The sequence below is a fragment of the Pleurodeles waltl genome, chromosome 1_2, assembly GCF_031143425.1.
Source record: "Pleurodeles waltl isolate 20211129_DDA chromosome 1_2, aPleWal1.hap1.20221129, whole genome shotgun sequence".
Taxonomy (NCBI): domain Eukaryota; kingdom Metazoa; phylum Chordata; class Amphibia; order Caudata; family Salamandridae; genus Pleurodeles; species Pleurodeles waltl.
This window is the reverse complement of record NC_090437.1, coordinates 1,205,905,041-1,205,917,204: the sequence shown is the minus strand read 5'-3', so window position 1 is coordinate 1,205,917,204 and position 12,164 is coordinate 1,205,905,041. Positions and strand designations below refer to the sequence as shown.

The 12,164-nt window shown below is 48.0% G+C and overlaps 1 protein-coding gene across 1 annotated transcript in view; it reads left to right on the top strand.

Annotated features, from left to right (window-relative positions):
• The window catches only part of NSD2 (nuclear receptor binding SET domain protein 2), a 504,567-nt gene that overhangs the window by 307,559 nt on the left and 184,844 nt on the right, over window positions 1-12,164 (top strand). Inside the window, exon 14 of the mRNA XM_069203845.1 lies at window positions 8,783-8,962. Coding sequence (XP_069059946.1) covers window positions 8,783-8,962 — 180 coding nt within the window. The remainder of the gene's footprint in view (window positions 1-8,782; window positions 8,963-12,164) is intronic.

The window sequence follows — 12,164 nt, the reverse complement described above, 5'->3', positions numbered from 1 at the left end:
TTACTTTACCGACGTTCTTTCCCAATCCGGAGACTCCGGCAGAGAAAGCATTGCACTCATTAGACTTGAAAAGAGTGCTAAAATTTTATCTGGACAAGACAAAGTCGATTGGACACTCTAACCGTTTGTTTGTAAACTATGGTCATTTAAGGACAGGAGAGGCAGCATCTAAGCGTACAATATCAAGATGGATAGTTTCTTGCATTGTTAATACTTATCAGCTAGCCAATAGACAATTGCTAGCGCGGCCTAAAGCGCATTCCACAAGGGGTAAAGCGGCTACTGCTGCTCTCCTTAACAATGTTCCAATATCTGAGATTTGTAAGGCTGCTACATGGAAGTCTGTCCATACGTTTACAAGACATTATTGTTTAGACTCCGATGCAAGAGCGGATGCCCAAGTGGGGCAGGCCTCTCTAAGAAATCTATTTGCGTAATACCTATCTATTCCTGCACTTCTATCGGACAGTCCGCTGGGTTTAGGGATGGGCTTGCTAATCTATTCAATGTTTATGACTATTGATGAGGATCCCCTGGAAGAGAAGGATAAGTTACTTACCTGTAAATCCTAGTTCTCTTCCAGGGGTATCCTCATCAAAGTCATAAACAACCCACCCTCCTCCCCGGACGCACGTCTCCTAGAAGTGCAGGACAGACTGTGTTTTGAATCAGTTATGAAAATTGTCACAGTAAAAAGAACTGACCTAACTGTGAACCAACTGTCACCTTTCCTTCACCCCTGAGGCATGGTGGGATACTGGAGGTGCTCAGGGTCTTAAAGGCACGGTGCCAAAGTTTTTATGGTTCTCCTGTGTTAACCTGCATGCAGCCTATTGGCTAAGAATGCTTCAGTGTTTGTCAATGCAGTTTTTTCTATTTTCTCTCTAGAGTTTGCTACTGCTCACTTCACTAATCCTAGTTTTAGGAGCTTGGGCACATATTTATGCTCTATTGTAGTATTTAATATAAAAAATAAATTAAAAAAAACTTTATAGAAATAAAGCATTTTTAGCCTGTTTTTAACATGATAGTCTGCATGATTATTTATTACACATGTATAATATGTGTATATTTGATATATGCTCCGGGGTCCCCGCACAAGGGCGGGAATATTCAATGTTTATGACTTTGATGAGGATACCCCTGGAAGAGAACTAGGATTTACAGGTAAGTAACTTATCCTTACTTGCTTCCCTAGTTCAACAACATAGGAATCCTCATTGAAGTTCTAAACAATCCTCTCCAGGAGCATTGGGAGTGGGAATCATATTTGAGTTACTTTCGAATTCAGCAATTCCTTAAAACTATACTGACAGACCAATTGTAGCGGAGGGGAGGTGCTTCTCTATTCAAGGGTGCAGTGTTTCAGCTTGCTAAAACAGCTACATATCTACCTATTACTATTTACTTTAATTTATGTTTGTTTTTTGGTGTGGATCCTGACTCTTGTGGAGTTTAATTGTAATTGCCTTCTCTTCAAAAAGAAAATATATATAACATAACCAGTAGAGTGGCACATATAAATGTAGTAAAAAACACGTAGATGATCCAGAAGGAGGTTTTTCTCAAGTGCTCTAGTAAGTCCACACTTGGGCAGAGCTTTTTGGTATGAAGACTCCACTGATGGGAAGGTATGAGTATTTGCTTCATTTCAGATTTTACAAGCTGTGTTAATAGAGCAAAAGTGTGCCTTTTCACCATTGCAAAGTTTAGGTCATGTGACCCTAAGGGGTAGTTTAGGTTTTCTCTATAATTTGTTTTAATATGAAGCATGTTGCTAGGTTGTGTTGTATATTCATACTCAGTATTCCTGATTGTACATTCCTAGAAGGTTTCAAATTGTGGTCATGTCTTAAGTATTACTGAAGTACATAAAATACCAATAAATATTGCATTTGAAGGGCGTGGCTACGGGCGTCAAGATGGCGGTCACACTCGGAGAGTGCTCTGGACCCCTCCGTCATCTGCCCGAACCTACTACCGTACCCGATCCTGTTTACCTCCCTGCCGGGTCTCGCGGGATGGTCCGGTGCCCTCTGACACCGGTGGACCAAAAACCGGAGCTCCTGGGTGCCTTCGGGAGGCGGCGCCATCCCAAAGACTAGAATACACCCGAAGCGGGAGCCGCCCGACATCTCACGCCGTGGCGCAGGCTCCCGAACTGACTGTGCTGGCGGGGGACTGCCGAGGCCGTGCCCGGGGGCGTTGCACCCCTCCGGCGCTCCTGGGGAGCTGCTCGGCAGGCGAGTGCGGTCGGGCCTGGGAGGCACTGGGACCAGCTGGCTCAAGGGGCGGCCCGGGGCCCCCAGAATCCGGTGGGCCGAGAGCCGGAGGTCCGGAATGCTTGGGCGCCGTCAGGAGGCGGCGCCACTCTAAAAAAAAAAAAAACTAAAAAAAAACTCCGAAAGACGTGGAGGACTTCCGAGGCGGGAGCTGCCCGGCGTCCCGTGCCGTGGCGCGAGCTCCCAGACCAGCCGTATCGGCGAGGGGTGCCGAGGCCGCGCTCTGGGGATTTGCGCCCCCCGGCGCTTCTGAGGAGCCACGCGGCGGGCCACCGCTCAGCGGGCGAGTGAGGCCGATTCTGAGGGGCTTCGGGACCGACCGGCTTGTACGATCGCTGCGGATCGGGGGCGGCCCCCTCTGTGTTACATCTGCCTGCTCTGCGCCCGGACTACGGGGCGCTTGAGCCGCGCCCGCATTAACGACAAGCAAGAGTGGACGGGTGAGGAGGAGCGACTCGGGCCCCCGACCTCGCGGGGATCCTCACCCTGGGATCCTGGGTTTGACGGCTAAAAGGGATCTTGGCTCACCGGACGACGGTACCCGATCCCTGCGAGATCATCGCAGAGAACACAGAGGGTGCCAAGGGACACTTTGCCCCGCTCCCCCCCCCCCCCCTGGGAGAAACTATGGACAGAGCTTCAAAACAGGCGCAGCCGTCCCAGCAGAGGATTGATCAGTTTACCACACCGACGGCTCCTCGGACCGGAGGTGACGCTCCACCTACTGACCCTGCCGCAGACGGGGTCAGTGCCATCCTTCTTGCAATCCAGACTTCACAGCGGGCAGTGGAAACTAAAATTGGAGAGGTGAGAGAAGAGATGGGCCTCGTGAGACAAGATCTTAGAAACGCAGTGGGCCAGATCACAGAGGTGGAGAACCGCATCTCGCAGACGGAGGATGACTTGGCCGATCTTAAAACCAAAGTGGCCAAATTACAAACTTGGACTGGCGAACTGCATCTCAGGGCTGAAGATGCTGAGAACCGCTCTAGACGCAACAACCTGCGCTTCATTGGCATCCCAGAGGGAGCCGAGGATGGCAAAGCTCTCGAGTTTCTGGTGAGTTGGGTCAGGTCCTGGATGCCGGTGCACTCTCTTTCACCATGGTTCGCGATAGAACGAGTGCACAGGGCCCTGGCCCCGCGGCCCCTGCCGGGTGGCCCCCGGAGACCCATGATAGCGCGCTTTTCCAATTTTAAAGACCGTGATGCTATCCTCAGAGAAGCTAGGCGCTCCCACGACCTCCTTTGGAACAATCAGAAAATTGTAATTTTCCCAGACTATACCCACGAAGTCCAGACCAAGCGTCGATCATATGAACAAGTAAAACAGAAACTGAGAGCGATGCAACTTTCCTATATGCTCCTCTTCCCAGCATGCCTGAAGGTAATCTTGGCCGGCAAAGCACATTTCTTTGAGTCACCTGAGGAGGCGTGGGACTGGCTGACAGAAAAAGGTATCGGGAACCGAAGGGGTCCCGCTGGTCCGTCTGAGGGAGCCCGAGAAATACGACCTGACGCACGAGCGGACACGCGGAGAGGTCTGAAACGTACTAGATCCAGACGTGGAAGACTGCGGAGCTCCAACGCCCGAGCAGAAGAGGACACCGGACCTGGCCTGGGCCCCCTGCTGGGGGAGGGACAGGTAGACCACCCGGGTGGCCAGGCCTCAGGAGAGGAAAAGAGAGAATCGTCTGAGCCAGTCCCCCGAACTGGGTAAAATTGGCCTCGCACATACTAAACTCCAATACGCTGAGACACACCAACTATACCAGGTACCGACCCACACAAATAGAGCAGGGTCACACTTATGACAACGCTATGTTGTACACCCCAACTACTTTTTTCAGGGTAGGGGTTTTTCGCTAGTTAATTGCAATTGATCCGACACACAGGAGGGGTCCACCACTCCACTCAATGGCAGTCCATACGACTGTGTTGCCCCTGTTGGGCATTAGGGCGACAGATGCTTTCCAGGGTTGAAGTATGGGATGGGGGGAGGTTGGGGGGTTCAAAGCTTACGTTAGGGCTTAGTAAAGTTGTTATGATAAGTTTCCGTTGCAATACCTACAGTACAGATCATCTTCAGTCAACATGTCCGTCTCTGGGTCCCCGGTCGGGTCCCCGATTTTCCACCGCACAGACATGGAACACGTAGTTCTTTCACTGACGCGGATTCTTTCATGGAATGTAAACGGCCTCCTGGATAAAATTAAAAGATCCGCAGTGTTCAACACCTTGCGCAGATATGCCCCTTCGGTGGTCCTCCTACAGGAGACCCATTTACTCGTCACCAAATGCCCCATGCTAGCACGGGGGGGCTTTGACAAGGTTTTCCACGTAGGCTTTTCAGGGGGCTCTAGGGGGGTGGCCATTTTATTCCATCGCTCATTACCCATAGTGGTCACCTCCACACAATCAGATCCACAAGGTAGATTTGTAGCAGTGACCGGTACATTACACGGGTCACCGATTAATTTCATATGTGCATACGCTCCCCCAGCCAGTTCGATACCTTCTTACTAACTCTCCGCCGGGCGCTTATAGACCTCCCACAGGGACTCACACTTATTGGAGGAGACTTTAACTCTGTCCTGGACCCTAAGCTAGATGTATCCGGACCAATCTCCTCCACCTGAGCCGGGAGGGCATCCAACTTAAACGGGTGGACAGCAGGCTTAGGTCTGTGTGAAGTGTGGAGGACATGGCACCCCAGAACACAGCAGTGTACACACACTTCGGCGGCTCACCATTCTCAAGCAAGAATAGATTTTGTGTTCATGCCTGCACTAGATATCTCTAAAGTCACTAGCGCTGAGATATTACCTAGCGGAGTCTCAGACCATTCCCCAATACGAATCCGACTGGGTGACGTAGCCCCGAACCAGCGTCCCACATGGCGCATGAATGCATGGTACCTACAGAATAATGACTATACCCTTGAGATAAGGGATCACCTTACTCAATATTTTGAACAAAACCTGGGGTCCGTACAGTCCCCAGGCACAATCTGGGCAGCATGTAAGGTCACACTTAGAGGCTACGCTCAGTACCGCGTGCACGCCGGTGAACGAGCGCACGACCTGCAAGTGACAGCCCTCGAAACCAAAGCCCTAAATCTAGAGCTGTCGGAGACCACCGCCACATCAGCATCCGCTTTGAGACGTCTTACAGCGATAAGAGAAGAAATAAAACAGTTAGTAATTGAGGCCGCAAAGCGCACCTGGAGGGCATCGGCGGCTCGTGTGTACGGATGGGGTGATAAAAACGGCAAACTCCTGCATTGGTTAGCCTCGCGCCCACTAGCCGATAGAATTATCACCGAGGTTGCGGACGAGGCAGGATCAATCGCGAAGACCCCCAGTGAAATTGCTAAGAGCTTTGTCTCCTACTACGCTCAATTATACGCGGAGCGCCCCTGTCCACTAGCTGAAAGGGAGTTCCCCCTCCTAGACGATATGACCCTTCCCAAAATCTTGCAGGTGGCCAGGGAGATCCTAGACGAAGCCATAACCTTGGCCGAAATCACAACAGCCATATCCGGCCCATCGTCAGGCAAAACACCTGGACCAGATGGCTTCCCGTCTGAGCTCTACAATAGATGCGGGGACATTTTAAGCCCCCACCTGCTCAACATGTTTGACGAAGCGGAGAGGATTGGCCGTTTCCCCTCTGGAATAGACCAAGCCACAGTAGTGGTAATCCCGAAGACCCAACCACCCTGGCGTAACCGCTCGGCTTACAGACCAATCTCCCTGCTGAACACCGAGATTAAGGTGCTATCAACCTTGCTTGCTACCAGGTTGAAGGAGGTGCTTCCCTCACTGGTACACCCAGATCAATGCGTCTTTATGCCATCTCGCAGTACTAGGCACTGCATTAGGAGACTGCACGTCGCACTGGCTCAACGCAGCACCTTGACTGGGTCCCCCCTCACCCTCCTTCTGATATTTTGAAAAAGCCTTTGATACCGTGGACTGGTCCTATCTAGAACAAGTTCTAAGAAAGAATGGATTTGGACCCAAATTCCTTGGCCTTGTAAAACTACTTTACTCCAACCCAACCGCGCGTATTCAGGTAAACGGGGTGGCTTCTGATCCATTCCCCATCTGTCGCGGGACCCGACAGGGATGCCCGCTGTCACCATTGCTCTTTGCCCTCGCGATTGAACCACTGGCGAAGCTGTTGAGAGAAGACCCACTGGTAGAGGGCTCGTCATGGCCCGTGGGCCCGGAAGACCGGGTAGCACTGTATGTGGACGATGTACTCCTTTACCTCTCTAACCCGGCCATGAGTGGCCCACGAGTCCTAGAACTCCTGGACCTCTTCTCACAGGCCTCAGGACTAACCCTGAATCCAAGCAAGTCCCTGTTGATCCCCCTGCACCCCTCTAGAGACTGCATAAACTGGCAAAAAAAATCCCAATCCGCTGCAATAGTTTTAAATATCTGGGGGTTCACATAACCCTGCTGCCCGAACTAACATGGGAACTAAACATTACTACGCTCATTAAGAAGTCCAGAAAAGATCTCCAACGCTGGCGGAATCTATCACTCAATACGCTGGGTAGAATAGCACTATACAAAATGATGATACTCCCCAGATTCCTAATACCAGCTGCAGAATTTCCCACTCCCAGTCCCCCGGAAATAGTTTAACGAAATCGAGACAATGGCGCGCCAATTCCTGTGGCACGGTTCCCGCCCCAAATTATCCCTTGTTACATGTCGGAGACGTCTACGACGGGGGACTGAATTTCTAACATTTATTTTTATTATTTGGACATGCACCTACTGGTGATTAACAACCTGTCGGGAGGCTGGATGGACCCCGCGTACAGACTAAAACTTCAGCCGATTGGTTATAACGGGGTTTTCAATGCACTGTACGGGGGTTCGATCCCGCAAACCATCCCTGAGGTGACCAGACTGGTTCTTACGGGGTGGCGAGCAGCACAGAGGGTCTCGGGTGGTGGTCTTGCCTAACTCAACAGACTCCTCTTCGATAAGGGAAATGGCTGAAGGAAGTCTTCACACTGGAGGGGTTCCAGAAATGGGACAACATTGGGATATCTACACTCTGCGACATCTGGGGCGAGTCACAAATTCGATCCTTCGAGGAGCTTCAGAAAATATACTCTTTAAATAATACCCAGTTTCACAAATATCTACAGATCAGACATGTTTTACACACACACACACACACACACACACACACACACACACACACACACACACACACACACACACACACACACACACACACACACACACACACACACACACACACACACACACACACACACACACACACACACACACACACACACACACACACACACACACACACACACACACACACACACACACACACACACACACACACACACACACACACACACACACACACACACACACACACACACACACACACACACACACACACACACACTTTTCGTCAAAAATGGGAGGGATGGGTGGGCCCCATAGACGACATAGATTGGAGAGAAGCATTAATGGCCCCTCGAGCACTGGCTATAACCACACGACTTCAGTTGCTACAAACCCTTTACCTACACGCAGCCTACCTTACCACTAGGAGACTCCACCGGGCTAATCTCCGACCCACAGATGAATGCCCCCGATGCTCACTACCGGGAGCTGATTTTTTTCACATGGTCTGGGCCTGCCCAACTATAGAGTCATATTGGAGGTTGATTATGGGGGAGATCTCCGAGGTATTACAGTCAACGGTAGAGGTATCCCCGGTACCACTTTTGCTAGGGGCCATGGGAGAGACGGGGCTAAATAGAGCGAATCGAGCCTTCTTGGGAGTGGCCTGCCTGGTGGCAAAAAGAGACATCATGTCAGAATGGAAGGCCGTAAAAGTGCCGACCCTCACCAAATGGAGACGGGAGTGGTTTGGTGTGCAAGGTGCGAAAAACTTGTATATGAAGCGAGGGGGTGCCCAGACAAATATAATAGAGTGTGGGGGAATTGCGGGAGTACACTGGCCACTTGACCTACCTACGACAACAGAACTTTCCAAAAATAAAAAAAAAGCTCCTTTAAAGCAAGGATTTACCCAGGGGGAAGGGACGCCACCGCCTGGAATCCTAGCTCCATAATGGCTGAGGGGCCAAACCCATGTTATGCTATGTGAAGAATATGTCGATCTCCTTCAGGCACTGCAGTAATGAGGGTTATTGATCCCGAGCTGTGGGGGTGGGCTCAATCTCAAACTTTTACTTTAAATTTATGGAGCCCGCGGTGATGAATAAGACAAATGAGACAAAGGATGTACCTAGAAGAAGGTGTTAGGGTATTTGTATTAGTACTTACAGTCACGTTTACATTTATACTGTATTTCCATTTTGTTTCTTTCTTGTTTTCTCTAAAAATAAATAAAATCTCTTTATAAAAAAAATATTGCATTTGATACACTACAAAGTTCTCTAAAATTAAATGTTTTGTTTTATATCCAATTTCCTTTCTCCATTAGGAAAAATGATGCGTTGTGTTCGTTGTCCTGTTGCTTACCATGTTGGAGAGAGGTGTATGGCAGCAGGATGTACAGCAATAACTTCCACCAGCATTATCTGTTCGGGTCATTTCAAAACCGAAAAGGGAAACAGCCATCACGTACATGTTAACGTGAGATGGTGCTTTGTCTGCTCCAAAGGTACAATCGTTTGTCTACATAGATGTTTTAATTTGATATTTAGTGTTTAATGCTTCCATGTTTTCTAATCTATGTAGGAAGTGAACTTCTATCTTCCAAGTTGTTGTTTGTTCTAATTGCTATGTAACTACAGAAGATCCAATTCAAATTTGTTGTGCATTAGAATGGTGGCCAGAGGATTCCTCTGTCAATTTGAGATCACTGTGCCTTTGTTTTACATTTCATCTATTTCTTAAAGTTGAGCTAGAACTACAAATTTAAATAAATGTCTAAAGTTGTTTGTATAGGTCCTGAAAACCCACATTTTTCTTACCTCCCACACAAAGCCTAGTATATTTTACTTGTCAGTAGAAAAGACAGTAAAATGAGAATTGTTTTACTATTTTCTTGTTATGTAGGCTAGCAGATTTTAAGTTCTTTTCCAGCTTTTAAGCATGTCAAAGCTTTCAGTTTTTAAACTACTAAAATGCAATTTTGTCTCTTATATTTAATTTTGGTTTGGTTACACTTTAGTACTAAAAAGAGGCTATGGCATTGGTATGTCAAGTACAGCCTTCGTAAGGAGGTTACATTGTAATTTGATGAATAATTTTACCTGCAGAATGCTCACCTTCTGAATCTCTCCAGTCATTCTAGATCCAGAAAGTTAAAATAGCTCTTCCGTCCAAGGCAGGAGATGCCTTGACCCTACCTCTAGCCGATTACTGCTGTCAGAGTCATGGAGTGCAGCCACAAGTGGCTCAGTGACATTGCATCCAGAAGTCATGTTTTTTCTGCACCATTCCACATAGACCCAAAGTTGTTTCCACTAACGAAAAAAATACATTTTAATCTCTTGCTGTGTTTAATGACAATTCCACAGGAGAAGAGATCAGTTTGGCATAAGTGGTGTTCCTGCCTTTTGCAAGGCTCTTCCTCTGGTCTACATGATGTCTGTATCAGAACCTTGAGAATGCACTGCAGCTTCCCTTCCATTGTGAGCCCCAGCACAGAGATCCTCCAACTTCAACACTGCATGCAGTCCCAACCAACTCCGATGTGGCTGGTGGTTGCGCTCTCTCCTTGGGGATGCCTCTACCTCCTCATGGCAGATGGCTTCACTGAATACTTCTCAACTAAAATAATGATCTTTTTTCACCTCTGAGGGACTTCTGTGTAAAATGAGTCCGAGTAGTGATGATTCAAAATAATAGTTAAATGCAGCTGGGTTTGATCCAAGAGAGAGAGAGCTTAGGGTATTTCATAGTGAGTAATTACCCGTATAAAAGTATACAGTGTTTTCTCCTGTACCATTTATGCATGGGAAGGTACAAATGGGTGACAGAAGGAGTAGAAGAGATAACAGGCCAACTGCCTATGGGGAGGGGAAGGAATAAGGAGTGAAGGTGGTGGTTTGGACCTCTTGATACAGAGAAGGCCCACTTCATTAGGGCACATCGAAGTATGGTCTGCAGAGCTAATGGAATGGGGAGGAATGAGCTGTACCTTGTTTTGAAATGACACAGGATAAGGTTGGAGACCATTATCCTCCACATATACATTATAGAGATCTAAAACTGGATACATGACTATACCCGTATGTGTAATACAGTGATGTATAAAATATAACATGAAACCGTGTAAAGGGTTACAAAAGTCTTCAGTCTACCCGTGTGGTCTGGATTCAATGAGTACCACTGTGCCTGTTAACATGAATTTTGGCTTTTGGTACCAGGCGTGAGGCAGAAACTAGCATCATTAGCGACTACTTCTTCAGATCCTGTTCTCGAATCGGGTGCAGTGATGTGGCCATTTCCTTCAGGAAGTCTTCTTGCTTCAAGTTTCAAACTTACCATGCGGAGGACACTTCACCAAGCTGTTGATTCTGATCGCAAGACAGGCCTTCAGATCGCCGGAGTGGTTTGTCAACTTCTCCATCCAGACTTTGGTACCCAGGTCTACTCCAATTTCATGCTCGGCACATCCAGCTTTTTCAGCTCCTGCTGTCAAGCATGCTGAGTTGGCTGCTTTTATCCAGGCTCTGTTAACTATACTCCATTTTCTTTTGGTACCCTCTGGGGTACCTTCAGGCCCCAACACACCTGTGTCTCTGCCAGGAGACTATTCCCTGTTGCCAGCCAACCAAGTTTATAAGCCTGCCTGTGCTTCAGCAGCAGTTCTTTGGCCACCAAAAGTCTTGGTATTAAAACAAGTGCAGTCTGTGGCACTGTCTCCAATTCTGTTCTTGGGGATTAGGAAGCCCCCTTCTTTTGAGCCTTTCGTGTTTAATGCTCAGGAAGTTATTCACTCTGCTCTTTTTCTGTCCATGAAGAGGTTCCTTGGTTTGGTTTTCAGTGCATAGAGGTTTTTGCACATCTGATGTAGTCACTCCTAATTTCACCCTTACCACACCTTCTCAGAATTTTGTCCTTTATCTGTTGGTGTTGAGCAAAGCAACTGATGTCCCTTGAACTGTATTGATTAAAAAGGAGCATTTTGACAGAGTTTCTGCAGACTAGTTGCTATATCGGAGTCCTTTTTCCCCTTCTAATGAGAGGTTTGTGGACTCTGTCATGTCTGTATGAGAGAGACCAGTTTCTGAGCAGTCTATCCACTGTGAATTGGCTTGACACTGATAAGCTGCAGCTGATCCATATTTTTTGGATGGTGGCAGTGCTGGTGGTTCCTCGTTTACTTGACCATGTGAAGGTTCACTTTCCGTGGGTGGTATATTTTGGTCTTGGGATTAAACAGCTTCTTTAGTCTGGTCTAGACACTCAATTTTGGTAGGTAAGTCTATGGGCTCTTTGGTGGTCCTTCATAGACCTGCCTGATTGAGTGTTGTGGTGCTCCAAGCAGATACTCCAGCAAATGTGTTGAATGCAGCCTTTGATGATTCTCGCCCTCGCATTCAGGTGCTGTGGACACAGATGACGCTTTAGGGGACACATCTGTGCCCAGTCTTTAAGAGTGCCATCTGCTGCAAGCATATCCTTTAGACAACATGGGGACTCGTAGGTCATACTGGGCTGTCACCAAAGCTCCAGCTCTGGTTATCAATTTTTTTCTACCTAGCCAAGACTGCATGGTTCATTTGAAGCGTTAAAGACCAGAAGTGACAATTGTTGTATTAGCCAAAACAGTTCTGCCTGTGAATCTTTTTTAATGCTTCTGTGGAAAGTGGGACATTAGGGGAAAAAATAGTTTTCACTTCTTATGGGAC